Source organism: Drosophila montana, unplaced genomic scaffold (genome assembly GCF_035044405.1).
Source record: "Drosophila montana isolate Dmon_TW-CO22-7 unplaced genomic scaffold, ASM3504440v1 contig_3469_1, whole genome shotgun sequence".
In the NCBI taxonomy this organism is placed as follows: Eukaryota; Metazoa; Arthropoda; class Insecta; order Diptera; family Drosophilidae; genus Drosophila; species Drosophila montana.
Genome location: NW_026998350.1, coordinates 285,653 through 304,230, shown reverse-complemented (window position 1 = coordinate 304,230; position 18,578 = coordinate 285,653). Strand labels below are relative to the sequence as shown.

At 40.6% G+C, this 18,578-nt stretch overlaps 2 protein-coding genes across 2 annotated transcripts; both read right to left on the bottom strand.

Moving 5' to 3' along the window:
- Nucleotides 1-3,204: 3,204 nt before the first annotated feature.
- Nucleotides 3,205-6,626, bottom strand: Alp6 (Alkaline phosphatase 6). The gene is made up of 3 exons (XM_064691903.1): nt 6,470-6,626; nt 3,756-4,921; nt 3,205-3,679 (listed from the first exon to the last, which is right to left on the bottom strand). Exons 1-3 carry the CDS (start codon nt 6,543-6,545, stop codon nt 3,344-3,346), a joined length of 1,578 nt encoding a protein of 525 aa, XP_064547973.1. The 5' UTR covers nt 6,546-6,626; the 3' UTR covers nt 3,205-3,343.
- Nucleotides 6,627-8,926: 2,300 nt separating this feature from the next.
- On the bottom strand, nt 8,927-11,658 carry Or45b (Odorant receptor 45b). The gene is given in 6 exon segments (XM_064691905.1): nt 8,927-9,189; nt 9,262-9,414; nt 9,487-9,585; nt 10,163-10,338; nt 10,899-11,086; nt 11,144-11,658. Coding segments are annotated over 6 exon segments (1,182 nt in total). The 3' UTR covers nt 8,927-9,138.
- Nucleotides 11,659-18,578: the final 6,920 nt, after the last annotated feature.

Sequence of the window (18,578 nt, the reverse complement as noted above, 5' to 3'; positions counted from 1 at the left end):
TGTTAAGTGCTTGCCGTAGCTTACGATAATTAAAAACGATCTAAATTACGAACATCGTTTGTTTACCCTGCGCTCTCAGCGTGTGCGTAGGTGACGATATTCGCATAAAGCAAATCAGCAATAGCTAATACCGTAAGCAATTCGCATCGAATATCGTTTGTTTACCTCACGTCCGCACTGTTGCAATTTATCGAACATAAATGCATATCGATAGGCAGCACTTCTTGCAGTCTTTTACCGTACCAATTGCATTGGCATGAAAATCTAATTGGAAGCAAAACGAATTGCAAATTGTGCCGCGAAGTTGTTAAGTTTAGTGTTTAAATAAGTGTTTGTGTATTATAAGAAGAGTTATAATGGCAAACAGATCGTGAAGATGTTCAACAGCTGCTAGATTTGTCGGATGAGCTGACAAGTTGCGTGTTCTAATTAAATTGTCAATGTGCGTGTAAATGTGCGTGTGCGTATGCGTGCGTGTGTGTGTGTGTGTGTGTGTGTGTGTGTGTATGCAAAACATATTTGTGTGCTGTCAACCATGACAAACCCAAAGGGCGACAATGGCCGAATGTGGCCGCTGCAAATGTATCTGCTGGTAGGTGGAAGTTCATTGGATTGTCCGGTAGACCGCAGCACACACAGGTGAGATATGCACAATTACCAGGGCTGGGCGAGAGCGGGTAGCTCGGGGCGGCCGGCGCTGCGGTCAGTGTTGTCAAACTGGCAATTTTTTACAGCTCAATTTGGCTACTGCGCCGTTTTAAGTCAGCTACTTTTGGCTATTATCGCACTTATCTACTATTTTCAAGCGACAGTTGGCAACACTGCTTGCCAGTTGGCAACATCGACTGTGGTTGGCAACACTGGCTGCGGTTGGCAACTGGCAGCCTGCGGCTTTGGCCCAGTGATCAAATTGCTTGCAGCAACTGTCCCAAAGTGAGGCGGGACAAAGTGCAGCCAGCTGAATTGGCGTAACTGGAGCACTTTGTATATAAAGGATATCTCTATATATAAGGCCGGGGTATACCTGTTATTATCCCATATGTATGTATATGTAGACATAAGTCAACATTTCCCATTCCCATAACTCGGTCAAATCTCGTCCGAATTTCCCGAGATTTGGCTTTTTCTTCATGGTTTAACCTCTAGATCAATGTGGCATCAAAATCTGGCAACATTATTTTTGGTCGAAATTCATGTGAATATGGTACCAAAATATCCTATATAGACATAGGTCAAAATTTCCCACGCCCATAACTCGGTCAAATCTCGTCCGAATTTCACGAGATTTGGCTTTTTCATCATGGTTTAACCTCTAAATTAATTTGGCATCTAAATCTGGTAACATTATTTTTGGTCGGAATTCATGTGAAAATGAAAATATCATATTAGACATAGGTCAAAATTTCCCACCCTCATAACTCGGTCAAATCTCATCCGATTTTCACGAAGTTTGGCTTTTTCTTCATGGTTTGGCCTCTTAATCAATTTGGCATCAAAATCTTTTAACAGTATTTTTGGTCGGAATTCATGTGAAAATGGTACTCCCAAATATCATATTAGACATAGGTCAAAATTTCCCACTCCCATAACTCGGTCAAATCTCATCCGATTTTCACGAGGTTTGGCTTTTTCTTAATGATTTGTCGAAATTCATGTGAATATGGTACCACAATATCCTATATAGATATAGGTCAAAATTTCCCACCCCCATAACTCGGTCAAATCTCATCCGATTTTCACGAGGTTTGGCTTTTTCTTCATGGTTTGGCCTCTAAATCAATTTGGCATCAAAATCTGGCAACATTAATTTTTGTCGAAATTCATGTGAATATGGTACCACAATATCCTATATAGATATAGATCAAAATTTCCTAACTCCATAACTCGGTCAAATCTTATCCGATTTTCACGAGGTTTGGCTTTTTCTTAATGATTTGACCTCTAGATCAATGTGGCATCAAAATCTGGCAACATTATTTTTGGTCGAAATTCATGTGAAAATGGTACCACAATATCCTATTTAGACATAGGTCAACATTTCCCACGCCCATAACTCGGTCAAATCTCGTCCGAATTTCACGAGATTTGGCTTTTTCTTCATGGTCTAACCTCTAAATCAATTTGGCATCTAAATCTGGTAACAGTATTTTTGGTCGGAATTCATGTGAAAATGGTACTCCCAAATATTATATCAGACATAGGTCAAAATTTCCCACGCCCATAACTCGGTCAAATCTCGTCCGAATTTCACGAGATTTGGCTTTTTCTTCATGGTTTGGCCACTAAATCATTTTGGCATCAAAATCTGGCAACATTATTTTTGGTCGAAATTCATGTGAAAATGGTACTCCCAAATATCATATTAGACATAGATCAAAATTTCCCAAGCCCATAACTCGGTCAAATCTCGTCCGAATTTCACGAGGTTTGGCCTTTTGTTCATGGTTTCATGGTTCTAGATCAACTTGGCATCAAAATCTGGCAACAGTATTTTTGGTCGGAAATACTTCAACTTCAAATATCGTCAAAAGTTAACTTCAGCTCGAACACAACTTATGCACTTTGTAATAATATATACAAAGAATTTGTTGTTATTTTCGTGCACACTTAATGTTATCAATCACAGCCAGTTGATTGACTGATTGAAGTTGTCTGTTAATTGAATTCCAGCTGCACCTGCAGCTCACCTGTTTCTCTCGCCCTCTCTCAGTCTCTGTCTCTGTCTCTGTTATGAGCGAATTGACAGGAAATTGCGCTGCTGTCGCTACCAATTGACATTCAATTAAAATCAATTCCAAGCCAAAACTCGGTTACTAGAAGAAACTCTGCTTGTAATATTTTCTTGCCTGCCGAAGAGTGAATACTCTTACCGATGTTTAGTTGGGTTATCTTAATGATTGATTCTTTTAATAGAACTATGTGATAAAGTGGCCCGTTCTTGTTTTAATTTTAGAAGTATAATTTAAGAAGATGGAAAAAAGTTTTCCTTAAAAAATCCTTTCTTTTAACTATAGCTACGTTCCGTCCGATTTCAACCTATATCTGCACCAAAAAAAAACAAGATATATGACAAATATATCTTCATTCCTTCTACAATTTATCTTCAATGATTGCAATAGGCGTCTGTACCCTGCGTTACATAGCTCGTCACAGAATCGGAATGCCCCAAATGGGAAGAGTATGTAAAACAAAACTGTCATGAGAAAGTGCATTTAGCAATTTTGCTCACGTTTTAATTGCATTTCGCAACTCAAATTGACAAAAACAGGCAAATACAACTCCACACACACTCGCACACACATTCACACACACTCACACACACTCTCACACACACTCGCTCCTTCTAGGGCTGGACATTGGCATAGGGTCCGATGGCAGCTGCCCTTGCCATCAAAGCGGGAATATTGCTCTGCTCGTAGTTGCCGCTAAAGTACTGGGAATACGGGCCGGAGGCAAAGACGGCCACATCGTCGCCTCCATGGGTATCCGCATTGAGGGGCACCATGGCTGGGCTCACGTACAGCGGATGCTCCGTGTGCTGTTGGGTGATGCGTTTGCGACCCTCGGCCTTGCTGTAGGTAGCGTCGTAGCCGGGTCCATTGGCATAGGAGAGTATGTTGTAGGGCAGCTCGTCGTCGGCCAGCTTATTGGCCAGGCCCGTAATCTCCTGTGTGCGCAGCTGCCGGAATTAAACCAGAATATAATCGAAACTTAGTGGGAAGGGGGAAGTGGGGAAGTGTGGTCTGGTAGCTCACCGGGTAGCCGTTGATGGTCATGACGTGCGAGTGATCGGAGGTGACCACAATTAGGGTATCCGACTCGTCGGTCATTTCGCGCGCCCGCTGCACGGCGCGCGCAAACTCGGCGGTGTCCTCCAGCGAGCGGCGCGCATAGTTCGAATGATGCGCCATATCGATGCGTGCCCCCTCCACGAACAGAAAGTACCCCTCCTCGTTGCGGCGGAGCACGCGCAGCGCCGCCTCCGTCAGTTCGGTGAGCGAGGGATCCGCCCGATGGCTGTGCCTGGGACTGCGCGCCCGATCCCCATCGTAGGGCAAATGGCCGTTGGCAAAGAGCCCGAGCAGATAGTCCGTATTGTCCAGGTCCAGCTCGGTGAGGCCCTTGCGACTCCAGACGTAGCTGGCGGAGGCATTCTGTGCCTGCTTGTCGGCCAGCCAGTCCTTGATCAGATTGCGTCCGTCCTGCCGGTAGCCCGGATGGCCAACCTCATCGCGCATGCTGCGGTCCAGAAAGTTCTGCTTGCCTCCGCCCAAAATGACCTTCAGCCGTTTGCCCACCTCCCATTCGACCAGCTGGCGGGCGATATCGATGCTCTCCTCGGGATCACACTTGCCCTCACTCACCTCCGCATCGTTCTCCCAGTTGCGATCGGCAATGTGGGCGTACATGCCCGCCGGAGAGGCGTGTGTGACTCGAGCCGTGGTCACAAAGCCGGCATCCTTGCCGGCATCCTGCGCCCACTTGGCAATGCTGTCCACCTGATCCTCAGCGACATAGGCAGCCTTGCAGTCGTAACGCGGCACATTCGCATTGACCCCAATTGTGCCATAGTTGGCCTTCACGCCGCCCAAATAAGCCGTGGAGGTGCACGCCGAGTCGGCCACCTGCCGATTGACGCAGTATGTCTTGGCCAGACCCGTATAGGGAAACCCTTCGAAGTACACCTTCTCGGAGCTGTCGCCCAACAGATTCCTAGTCGCTGTCACAGTATGCACGGACATGCCGTCGCCCAGAAACATGATCACATTCTTCGCCTGCCGCGTCTGCAGGGATTCCAAAGCTTCCAGCTTGGCCGCCAACGTGCTCTGCGCCTTCTCCCGCCAGTAGCTGCTCTCCGTTTCCTGCTCGTTCTTCAGCGCCGGCGAGACGCGGCGCGACGCGGAGCGAGTATGTTGTTGGTCTGCAATTGAATGGAGTCTTGACTAATCTGCTCTCTCTCTCTGCTGGTCACGTGCTTATCAACGGGTCTCTATCGATTTATGGCCCCGATAAGCAGCCAATTAACTGTAATCTAACTTTTCTTCGATTGCTGCTAAACTGCTAAAAACAAAGCTAACAAACTACTGCGTCTAGCTGCTTAAATTGTGCTGTATATTATTTAATTCAGCCTAGCCATATTTTATATAAACCTTCCTTCCTTCGCGATAAGTGGACGGAATATATATGGCACCGTAAGTTGGCCCTGGAGCTGTCACCTGGTTGTGAATGTCGCCTCGAAGAGTTCAGGGTCTTGCAAGCGTGTTAGGAATAATTTTTTTTAGGTCGCTGGCTCTAACCCAGCAGAAATTCTAAATTTGTATATATTTTTTTTAATATTCTAATTTTTTTGAACTTTTCTGTACATTTGTATACAAACGAAAGGTCGCTGGTTCAAACGCAGCAGTAATTATCCGTTTTTATACTTTTTTCCTATTTTCCTATTCCTATTTATATGAACTTTTCTATATATTTCTATACAAGCGAAAGGTCGCTGGTTCAAACCCAGCAGAAATTATAATTTTTTTTTAATATTCTAAATTATTTGAACTTTTCTGTACATTTCTATACAAACGAAAGGTCGCTGGCACAAACCCAGCAACTATTTCCAATTTTAAGATTTGTTTATTTAATATTCCTATTTATATGAACTTTTCTATATATTTCTTTACAAGCGGGAGGTCGCTGGTTCAAACCCAGCAACAATTTTCAATTTTAATATTTGTTTTTTTTTAATTTTTATCCTTTCTTTTTAACTCTCATATATATTTGTATACAAGCGGGAGGTCGCTGGTTCAAACCCCGCAACAATTTTAATTATTTATATTTTGTTGGAAATATTATTGCGACATTTATAAATAATTATTAACACACTATGTCGCCTGAGGCTTAAGCTGAAAACCTTCTACTTTTCTTAGACTTGCCTGGATTCGAACTCGCTTCCTCTTTGTTTAGTTGCCTTAATAATGACTTACTCACTTGAAATACTTTTAACTAGGACTTTACGTTGGCTATATTCTTATAAAATTTATAAATAAATATCTATGTCGCCTGAGGCTTGAGCTGAAAACCTTCTTCTTCTCCTATTTTTGGAATTCGTGAAAGACTTTCTTAAAAACGTATCCACAAAACTTTAGAAAACTTTACTCGATAAGTACTTGTAAGAAAGACACTTCACTTCATTACTTTGTCTTTTAAATATTTGATATATCTTTAATCTTCCACTGAGATTTCTTGAATCTTCCACTGAATCTTCCATTGAGATTTCTGGAATCTTCCACTGAATCTTCCATTGAGATTTCTTGAACCTTCCATTGAGATTTCTTGAATCTTCCACTGAGATTTCTTAAATCTTCCACTGAGACTTCTTGAATCTTCCACTGAATCTTCCATTGAGATTTCTGGAATCTTCCATTGAGATTTCTGGAATCTTCCACTGATCTGAGGAGAGACTCTCAGTTCTTGAACCCACCTCTTTCGGCTTGAACTACCGCCAGCAATAGTAGAGCGCTGGCAAGCAGCAAACAGAGTCTAAAATATTGGCCCATTGCACGCTGGACTCTATCGAGTTGTGTTTGACCAGATCAACTGGCGTCGATGCACTGAAAGGTCCGAGTGGACGAGCTGCTGTCCGTGTATCTGTTTCGATAATCTTGGCACGCACACGTAAATCTAATCAGCGAATTCTACGTAATCGGAGGAACAAAAACAATTCAATTTATGGCTAACACGTTAACTAAATATTAAAGGCGATTTCAAATGCCTGAAGTGGGGACTCCAGCTCAAGGGCCGGGATCAATGCATCATGCAACAACAACAAAAACAACAATAACAATGAAGTTGCTTGAGTACTTTTTATACCCTGAACCCATTGAAAATGGGTAAAGAGGGTATAATGTATTTGTGCAAATGTATGTAACAGGCAGAAGGAAGCATCTCCGATCCCATAAAGTATATATATTCTTGATAAGCATCAATAGCCGAGTCGATCTAGCCATGTCCGTCCGTCTGTCCGTCTGCATGAACGCAAGGATCTCAGAACCTAAAAGAGCTAGAGACTTGAAAAGGAATTAGCTGTAGGTCCTCCTAGTCCCCGCGCAGAGCGAGTTTGTTTCCGATTTTCGATAACTTGCCCCGTTTCCAAGTAATCGATAAAAATCGATATCGAAATACTGTTTTTTGAGCTAGAGTCACCAAACTTGACATGTAGCTTCTAGAATACTATATATATATATCTATCAAGTATCTTTCATTTTAAACCTATCGCCTGTTGGAAGAAGAGGGTTCAGGGTATCCCCTAGTCGGGAGCTCCCGACTAGAACCTCTTATTTGTTATATATATAAAATATAAGTATATATGATATACTCTTCTGTGGCATATGTAGAGCAAGCTTATTATTTAACTTTTTCTCGATAACTCCTAGCTTTTTTTTAATATCGATAAATATCGATTTTGAGACATTGTTTTTGGGGCATAACTCGAGAATTATAAGAGCTAAATTCGCAAAATTTGGAATGTAGACTCTCGTATGTTATTTACAGATTAAGAACGAGCTTATCATTTAATTTTTTCTCGATAACTACTGCCATTTTCTTAATATCGATAAATATCGATATTGAGAGATTGCATAACTCGAGAATTATAAGAGCTAAATGCAAAAGCAAAAATTGGAATTTAGGCTCTCGTATAGGCTCTCGTATAGTATATATATAATACTAATAATATTTGGATACTATCCTTTGCTCCTCCCATCCCTAGAAACCTTATGAAGATCGGACAATAGACACCGAAGTTAATCGAGAATGTTTGCATAGTATCTCCTAGTGCAGGGTATCTCCTAGTCGACTACTCTTGATTGTTTTTCAAGATATCTGGAGTAAAGTCTGCCATTGTGTGCTTTATTTTGCCTCACATTCAGCAAAGAATATTTCAACTTGAACGTGCCAATGTTTGGTTTTCTTTTCAGTTAAGCTCGTTACGTATACGCTCCGTGTGGCCCGGTGGGCAAATTCTGACCCCTTCGGAGCTGTCCATTTAGTTCGTTTTAATCAACCAGCTCACAGAGAGTGTGCTCTGCTTTGCTCTGCTTTGCTTTGCTTTGTCCTGTTGTTGTCCTCGTTACTGACGCCTTTTGACGTCATCGCCAGCAGCTGTGGGAAATGACCAAAAGCCAAATGCAAAATTTTCTTATATCAACTCGACCAAATGCAAATAACCGAGTCGCCCACCTGCTGTGACTTAAATGGAACCTTTGTTCCATTCAGCTAATCCTTTCCAAAGGCCAGAAATGACCTTAAATAACATTGAGATTGTGCCAGAGAATACTTTAATAGAACTTAAACTACAATTTGGTATTAAGAGATCGAGATTAAGGCCCGGAAAGAGAAGGGTTTTACTTTCTAGGATTCAATTTATTCAAGGGAAAGGCCAGGTTCGAATCCCAAGAAAATTCCAAGTTTTGTTATTTCTTTCTAAGATTCGAGATATTCTCCTTTAAAGAAGTTTTATTTTTCTTCAGAGACTCGAGGTATTCTCCAAAGATCGAGATTTTGTCCTTTAAAGAAGTTTTATTATTTCTTCAAAGATTCAAGATATTCTCCTTTTAGAAGTTTTATTTTTCTTCAAAGATTCCATATATTCTCCTTTAAAGAAGTTTTCTTTTTTTTTAAAAGTTTTTTTGTTTCTTCAAAATTTCGAGATATTCTCCCTTAACGAAGTTTTATTTTTCTTCAAAAATTCGATATATTCTCCTTTAAAGAAGTTTTATTTTTCTTCAGAGATTCAAGATATTCGAGAAGTTGCTGTAAAGAATTTTAGCTCCCTTCGGGCTTAGACTATTTAAAATAATGCAAATTCAGGCTAATTTTTATATAGATACTAAAAAAGAATATATACTTAGGTCATTATCAATAATAGATTTCATATCTGTGCACAATTTAATGGGCGACTCTCGCACTTAATTCAACTGATAAACAAGTCGAGTGCATAAAGAGCTGTGCTGCATACTTTTCGGGGCAAGTGTTAAGTGCCACGCCCACTGGGTACTATGTATATCTCGATCTGACCCAACCCCAGCTCCTTGTGGCATCTCCTTGTGGCGCCAGTTTGTTGCAATTTCGTATATCAATTCCGTTGCCGCACTAAAGTATTGTCTTGGCCAGCGCCACAATGGAGCCCGTAAACTTGATGACCTGCAACACGGGAAAAACAAAGCATCAGTTCTTGCTGTAAATCCTCTGCCACACACACACACACACACGCACCGCTGTGAAGATGGGCAGGGAGGGCGCAAAGAAGGGCACCTGCACCGTGATGGGTCGCTGGGCGCGCAGAATAAACAGATAGACACGCTGACGCACCGCCCGATTCCACAGATACTAATGGCTATTGTAGGCGGCCTCGCCCAGCTCCAGACTCTGTCAAGCATATCAGATAAATATATATCAAATATATCTATATATAATTTATATATGGTGAGCATAACCCACCGCTGTTGACATTTCGGTACCTCCGTAACAGTAGAGAAATAAACAGGAGCTCACGGTGCCAGCATAGACCACATAGCGTATGATATTGTAGCCGGAAAACTGCCAAAAGTCAAATGAAGGTTAACATTTTGTGGGAAATGCAAGTAGGAGTGCTCTGATAGGGGCAAGCTCGACTGGAGGATACCCTGAAGGCAAGGCTTTACTTTTGAAAAGGAGTGAACTTTGTAAACTATCATAAAACCTTCGCAAAAAAACTTTTGGACTCAATAGAAAGCAAGTTTTGATAGTCTATTTTTTAAAAAAGAGAACTTTCCCTCTCATGATTATGTTATTAAATGCGCAGTATATCGATAATTAAAGGTGATAATTTGGAAGGAAATACAAGTGGAAGCGAGTCTAGAAATCTCGACTGGAAGATTCCCTGAATGGCCACACTCTACGGAAAATACAGCCTTGTATATCTTCAGTATTTATAATACATACTCAATTATGGCATAAAATAGTTTTCCACATACCCAAGGCCAAGTCTCTAACTTTCAAAATGACTGAAATATTCCTAATCCTTATAAACTATCATAAACCCTTCATAACAAATTTAGACTTAAAAGAAAGGAACTTTTCCTGCTCTATACTTTCTAGAATAGACTTTTCCATGATAAGAGTATCAAAAGCTCACCAGCAATATATCGATAACACTTGTGGCTATCACCAAGCTGGCCGATAGAAACTGGGCAAAAGTGGGCGCGGCCATAATCACCGAAAAGCGTTGAACGATGCCAACGATCTCATTGTGACGATCGATAATATTTCGCAGCTGTTGGCAACAACGTTTGCATTCACGTGGACTGGGATCTGCAAGGGGAAACAAGAGCAGAAGCTGAGAGAGATTAGAACTCACCTTAAACTAGCTTAAGTTACTGGAAGGTGGGCTATAACTCACCTTAAGCTCATTAAGAGAGCTGGCTAGGATTAAAACTGACCGTAAACTGGCTAAAGTAGCTAGAGTGGGGAGTAGAATTCACCTTGAACTAGCTTAAATAGCTGGCGAGGCAATTAGAACTCACCTAGAACCAGCTTAAGTAGTTGGAGAGGGATAAGGATAAGGATAAGCAGCTGGGATGCATTAAATGTCACCTTTTGAAGGCTTAAGTAGCTGAATTGAAGATTGGAACTCACCTTGAAAATGTTTAAGTAGCTATTGGGGTTCAAAACTCACCCCGAAATAGCTTAAGTTGCTGGAGAGGGGGAGTATAACTTGCCTTGAACATGGTTTAACTTGGTTAAAGTAACTGTTCACGATTATAACTCACCTCGAAATAGCTTAAGTAGCTGGAGAGCTAGTTAGAACTCACCTTGAGGTGGATTTGAACTCACCTTAAACCAGCTTAAATAGAGTGTTGCTTAGAACCCACCTTGAACGGGTTTCAGTACGCGTTGCAGGTCCATTTGCAGCACTTTGAGCAGGAATGTTACATAGAGCGTGAAGCTAAAGAAGAAGCCGTCGGTGCCAACAAAGGCATAAACAGTTACTTGGCCGCTCCAAGTGGAGTAGAGATAGGCCAGAGGATATAGAGGCAAACGATGTGCCACAGCTGGAAAGCTAAGCGCAGTAAATTAGTGGAAATGGATAAATTTCGCCGAGAATAATTGCACCTACTGCATACGGAAGGGCATATCGTATTTGAAGGGCAGCCGGCGACGCGTCCACATCTCCCAGAGGGAGCGCAGCACAAAGGCGCCCGTATTGATGCAGCCCAGCGTAAAGATGAGCATCGCCAGCAGCGTGGCCATCCGATAATAGCGACGCTTCAGCTCCATTCGCTCCGCATCCCGCTCCTTCTCGGTCAGCTGGCGTATGCGCCGGATGAGCGCAGCGACCTCGACGCGACTGCGCCACATGCAGGCCATCTTGAAGAGCGTCGTCAGGCTGCAGGCCAGCGGGCAGAAGGCATCCATGGCATCCACGGGGCTGGTGCTCATGTAATGCCAGCCAAAGCTGAACTCCGCCTGGCAGCAATGCGCCAGATTCGCAAAGTTAAAGATCAGCCACAATGTGGTCCAAATGGTGGGCGCCCGTTCGAAGCGTAATCCCAGCAAGCCGAACGAGTATCGGGTCACAAAGAAGAAATGCTTCTCTAGCGGATAGTCGCTGCTCAGATACTTTGGATACATTGTGTACAACTAATTGCTCGGGCTTCAAGCATTTCACTATTTATATAGCCCACATAATTATTGGATAATAAGGACTTAATAATACGATGCGGATAAACTAATTAGGCGTGTGTTTTGATGCCTGTTTGGCATATTAAATGGCTTAATTGAGGGCTTGAAAGAGATTGAACACCCGCAACGTAATGGAAATTAACGCAAAGGTGGCGTAAGCGTAAACTATCTATATAATTATAAACTTAAATGTAAGTTAAAGAGGTGGAAATTTAAAAAAAAAGGAATATAATTAGTGAAAGCTGACGGAGTCTTTGAATCTGAATTTATGTAACCAGATAAAAGAAGGAGACTAGAATAAGAAAAGAGAAACTAAATGTGAGAGAGATAGAGAGCGAGAGAGATGGAGAGAGAAAGAGATCAAATGCAAAAGTATCAAATGAAAGACTTAGTTGACTTGATGAGAATCGCATATAGAGGCCCTCTTTGAAAAAACTTTCGCGCCTTAGAATAAGGAGATTGCAACAAAATGAGAGAGAGAGAAAGAGACAGAGAGAGCGAAAGAAAACGAAAGAGAGAATGCAAGCGAATCAACAATCAAAGAACGAAGACCTTAGTGAGAATCGCATATAAAGGCCCTGTTTAAAAACACATTTGCCAAGTGCGCAAAGAGAGAGACTGAAAGAGAGAGAGAGAGGGAGAGCGAGAAAGAGATTGAATTCAAACGAATCAATAATCAAAGAATGAAGAGCTGCAAGCCTAAGTTAAATTCATGAGAATCGCATATGGAGGCCCTTTTTAAATGATATTATTTTATTATTTGAATATTAACTCTACTGAGCTTATTTTGCATCAGGAACTTTTGCGTTCCGAATACCAAATTGTATTTATGCTCTTTTCTTTAACTTGAAGATTTAAATTGAATTCTGGAGTCCGAAAAGTGTGCAACGAATGTTGAATTTCCGTTTGCAATCGAATTTTTTCCCACAATGTTAATTAAGACGCAAGTCGTGGCATAAATCTGCAGGTTCTTGAACCCAATCAAACCTAAAGAGCTGCCGAATATATAACAAAAATAAATATATAAAAAGAAAAGAGGAAGAGCATCAACATCTGTCAGGCGATTGGAATTTCAAATGGAGCCACACGAGTACCACAAGCCCCGATTTATATACATATACATATATATAGATTTTTGTGGGTCAGTATGTTTTTGCTGCCCTTTTCCAGAATTCTTTGCGTACGAACGACTTTTGCATGCGCACATTTCTGATTTATGTAGATTTCTGTGCATATCAATTGGCCAGAGGAATTTATGCATGCAGCTCAAGCAAATCGAAATGAAATTCACAAAAGATATTTAATTAGCCAGGCTAAGCGTGGGTTTGATTAAATTGAAGACAAAGCCCTTTAATTAACACATATCTTGACGAGTGGAGCAGATTAAGACATGGGAAGATGGGAATTATGATAGAGGAATATATGATTACATTATCTATTGATCCGACTTGGCAGCTTCATAAGGTCGTCGACTTTTCTAAACCTATTTATTGGAATGTATATATTTCAATATACCCAGAATGGGATGCTAAGAATTTTTTCCTATCCTTTACTCATCTTATCCTAAGCATACTATCCTATCCTGAGGATACAGACTATTCATTCTGAAAAAAACTTCTTTTTCCGAGCGTTCTATCCTACATATAACCTATCCTGAGGATACAATCCTATTCGGAGGAGGTTTATCCTACCAAGCTTATACAATCCTATACCCAGACTAGGATCCCAAGGATTCTATCTTATTCCAAGCATACTTTCGTATCTTGAAGATACAAACACTATCTTATTCTGAAATATCTGTCCTTTGCTGACGTTTCTGTCTATTCCTAACCATCCAATCCTGAAATCCCTATTCTGTTCTGAGGATTCTTTCCTAACATGAGAATATTCTCCTGAGGATTCTGTCCTATCTTGTAGATACAATCCTATTCGGAAGATACTATCCTATCTTATGGATTCTATCCTATGCCGACAATACAAACTATCCTATTCTAAGGATACAAACTCTCCTATTGTATCCAATTCTAAAATCCCTATCTCTTTCTGATGATATACTCCAGGGGATTCTTTTCTATCCGAAGGGTACAATCCTATTCGGAGAATAATATCCTATACTGGGGATTATATTCTATCCTCAGGATACAGAATTGGATAATAAGATTATATCCGAAGTATACACTATCCTATCTTGAGGATACAATCCTAATCGGAGGATTCTATTCTATCCTGAAGATTCTTCCTATCCTGAGAATATCTCAGGATCTGAGATCCTAGAGATACTATTTATCTGGCTTGCCTTCACCCATTCTCATAATAGTTTCTTGTTTGTAGACTTGTGATTTTAAATCAACAATTTGGTTTGACAATCGAATATTTTGACAGCTGCTGTCAACGTCAGCGTCAAGCTGTGCTCACTGCCCAGCTGCATACATTTTTAATTAATTCCCAAGCACGCAGTTTGCCCAACTGTACCACGCTGCGTATACGCAATCAAAGGTGTGCTTATTGATTTTTCTTTATTTCTTTTTTTTTTGGCTTATTGCATGCGTGCAAATTGTGACTTCATAGGTTTGACAGCCAGCTGCGAGGGCAGTTGCTCCGCCCGGCTAACTATCGATTTTGCATAAAGGACACACATCAGTCGCGCACATCCTTGATGGCCAATATGCAGGCGAGCTGCTTCGCTTTTGCGCTGATATCATCGCCTCAAAATACTTTTGTGTGTTTGCCTTTAGCTACCCCCAAAATGAAAGGCGAGGCGAGGCGAGGCCGAGGCCAGGCCAGGGCCTGAGCCCCGCCCAACCTTCCAACCTCCCAGTCGCCATTCTGTTTGGCTTTTATGACAAGAGCCAAATAAACGAACTAGCTCACGCACACACACAGATACACACACACACTTACACACACACCCACACATTTACACCCACGTACACACACAGACACACGCAGCCCAGCGACAACCCTCGAGGCGTTGAAAATGTTTCTGAATGCTCTCACATGCTTTTTATTTTCATACCCAATACCCTTTAGAAAATGCCTAAGCTAATGGGGTATATTGCCATTGCATATTAAATTTCCGATCAGGTGGAATTTTGCTTTAATCAGATCTATCTTTAGGTCTACATAGCTTCTCGATTACACAGCATAGGAGAAGTAGTAAATAATTGTTTTTTTTTTCGAATCCCTTACTTTACTACAAATCGATATTTATCGATTTTAAGCTGTGGATAATAATATCTTTGAGATTAAGGGAACTTGAGATAATAAACTTGGTAAATTTCGACTCTTAGCTAAGAATATTTAGGATTAACGTATTTAGGAATAACTTTTTTATAATTAATTAGAGTATTGTAAGGGTATCTGCTAGTCGCGCGCTCTCAGCTAAGGCAGAAGCTCAGCTTGTTTAGCTCCTTTTTATACCCTTACACAGGGTATTATAATTGTGTCATGAAAAGTGCAACGCATAGAAGGCGACACCTCCGACCCTATTAAGTATATATATTCTTGATCAGTAGAAACTGTCCGTCCGTCCGTCTGTCTATCTGTCGTAAAGAATCGGTCGTAAAGCAGTTTCTGGTATAGAAAACTTTTTTGTTTTTGGCGATATCTTGACCAAACTTGGAATATATTAGTTTCACCATAATCCCCATATACAAGCCAAATCTTTTCAATATCGGGCCACTATATCATATAGCTGCCATAGGAACAATCGCTCGAAAATTAAGTTATTGTATGTAAAACTTTTTTGTTTATCAAGATATCTAGACCAAACTCGGCATTTATTAGTTTTACTATGCATCTTATAAATATGCAAAATCCTATCAAAATCGTGCCACTATATCATATAGCTGCCATAGGAACAATCGCTCGAAAATTAAGTTATTGTATGAAAAACTTTTTTGTTTATCAAGATATCTAGACCAAACTCGGCATTTATTAGTTTAACTATGCTCGTCATATATATGCAAAATCTTATCCACATCGGACGACTTTATAATATAGCTGCCATAGGATACGGGCAAAACATTGTGAAAAGGTTGGGTGTGCAAGGGTATTAAATCTTCGGTGTGCCGAAGATTGCCATTCCTTCTCGTTTTATTTTGGCGTCGGCGGCGTGGGCGCCATGCATGACACACCCTGTTAAGCAACCCTCGCAGCTGGAAGCGCTGCCTGGAAATGATTTTGTTGTGTAATGTCCTCTCGCTGACGCGACTGCGGCTGCTGCCTCGGCTTCCTCGGCTGCTGCTGCTGCTGATGATGATCCTGCAGCTGGGCGAGAAAGCAGGCCAACGTGTCGTGTGGAAAACACTCAAAAACAGGCAGCAGTAAACCAGTTTACTGCAACTGCTGCTGCTGCTGCTGCTGCTTCTTCTTCTTGCCCTACTTTGGTGGGCCGCGAAAAACGCGAAAAGCGAATTGAGTTTTTCCCCGACGCTGAGTCACAGGTTGATTTGCCTCAGGTTGATTTGCCTCAAGGCCCGTTTTGGCCATTAGCCAAATGGGATTTCACACGCTTCCTTTGCCCCCCCCCCTCTCTCTCTCTCTCTCTCTCTACCAGCCAGCCCTCCCCTCCGCAGCTCTGCTTGATCAATTATTAAAATTCGCGCAGTTTTGCAGCGCTTTATTTTTGGAGGCAACTTCATTTGCATGGCCTGCATAAATGATAAAGCGCTTGTGGGTCATAAATCCGCTTGCCCCCCTCTCCCCCCCCCCCCTCTGCCCGGAGCTCTGCCCTTGCTCCGCGTCTCTCATCTTTATCGCCAGTTGGCACATCATTTTAGTGACATTCCGCTTTGGCCTGACCCATATATGTCGCATTTGGCACACAAGCTGAGCGGTGGCAGGGGGAGGGGGGGAGGGGGGTGGAGGCGTGTGACAGCGAGGGGGTGTGGCGGTCTCTTTAAACTAATGCCGACAGGCCTCGTGTTAATGTCCATTGCGATAAGCGACAGCAAATGCAGCGACATGCAACGTGCCCAATCCGATAAAATGCCCTATCTAGGAATTCTCGAACAATTCTCAATGAGTCGCATATGGTTTCTGTGGCTTTTGTTGAAGGGAAAAACAATTGGAAGGGATCAATTAGTGTATTATAATTCTGTTAAAATTTTTGATAAGGCATTTGGGGTATTCCCTTCTACAGATAATGAAGATAATGAGAGGTATTCCTCTCTAAAAGTATCTGTAGAAGTCTTCTGTATATCTTTGTAAAGGTGTATAAAGGAGAGATAAGGACATTGGGAGTATTCCCTTTCACAGATAATATAGATAGTAAGAGATATTTCTCTCTAGCTGTAAGGAAGAAATTCAGGTAACGACACACGGGATATTCTTACTTTTCCTGTAAAAAGGAATACCCCCAATAAAGTATATAAAAAGAAGAGAAAACATTATATGAATATTCCTTAATACGATAAAATGTATAAAGTCCAAAAGCGTATTGGAAGTATTCCTCGTGAAGGGAATACCCATTCCTTCCACAGATAACGAAGATAATAAGAGGAATACTTGCAATATTCTTGAGGACTCTATCTGCTTTATCTGTACGAAGACATACTCCTCTTTAGGAGTAAGGGAGTAGAATAAAGGGAAATCAACGGTTGTAAAAGGTATCCCTGCTTTACCTGCAGAAGGGAATACCCTCAGTATTCTGTAACTGGATGAAGAGCTAAGGGAATTAAAGTAGATGCAGAGATAGATAGGCGTGTTTTGGGTATATCCTTCTACAGCTAAACTAAATAGATACCCAAATGGATAGATATAGATCATTATGGGCATTCCTTTATATAAAATAAAGCAGATATTCAGGTAAACTGAGAGATAAGGGTATACAATAGAGCACTTAAATGTGAACTGAAAGTAAAATACCCAATGCCTAACCAAGTAATGAGTGTGGCTATGAGGTTATGGCAATATGATAAAGCCACGTTTGCATAAGCCAAACACAATCATGAGAATGCGGTTATGATGGACATAACCTTAATGCCAGCTCATATAAATGCATATATATATATGTATATATATAGATTTTCCTTGACTTTTCCCATGTGCGTCCTTGTTAGCTTTGCAGTCGGCAATTAAATTGCAAACGCTGTAAAAAACTGACTTGAGTTGAGTTGAGTTGAGCGCAATTTTAATTTGCAGTGCGGCGTTAATTATAATTAAAACTATTGAGCTAAACAAATATGTGCATGTATAAATAGCGCGAGACGCGCAGCACAGGGCCATATCCGAGCTATTAACATATATATATATATAGATATAGATATAGCTATAGATATATAGATTTAGATATAGATATAGATATAGATATAGATATAGATATAGATATAGATATAGATATAGATATAGATATAGATATAGATATAGATATAGATATAGATATAGATATAGATATAGATATAGATATAGATATAGATATAGATATAGATATAGATATAGATATAGATATAGATATAGATATAGATATAGATATAGATATAGATATAGATATAGATATAGATATAGATATAGATATAGATATAGATATAGATATAGATCTAGATCTAGATATAGATATAGATATAGATCTAGATCTAGATATAGATATAGATATAGATATAGATATAGATATAGATATAGATATAGATATAGATATAGATATAGATATAGATATAGATATAGATATAGATATAGATATAGATATAGATATAGATATAGATATAGATATAGATATAGATATAGATATAGATATAGATATAGATATAGATATAGATATAGATATAGATATAGATATAGATATAGATATAGATATAGATATAGATATAGATATAGATATAGATATAGATATAGATATAGATATAGATATAGATATAGATATAGATATAGAT

Bases quoted from the DNA above. Each gene is read 5' to 3' on its own strand.
- Alp6 (XM_064691903.1), bottom strand. From the start codon at position 6,545: ATGGGCCAATATTTTAGACTCTGTTTGCTGCTTGCCAGCGCTCTACTA. The intron at 4,922-6,469 runs GTGGGTTCAAGA...ATTCAATTGCAG, and splicing joins GGTAGTTCAAGCCGAAAGAG to ACCAACAACATACTCGCTCC. The intron at 3,680-3,755 runs GTGAGCTACCAG...TAATTCCGGCAG, and splicing joins TGACCATCAACGGCTACCCG to CTGCGCACACAGGAGATTAC.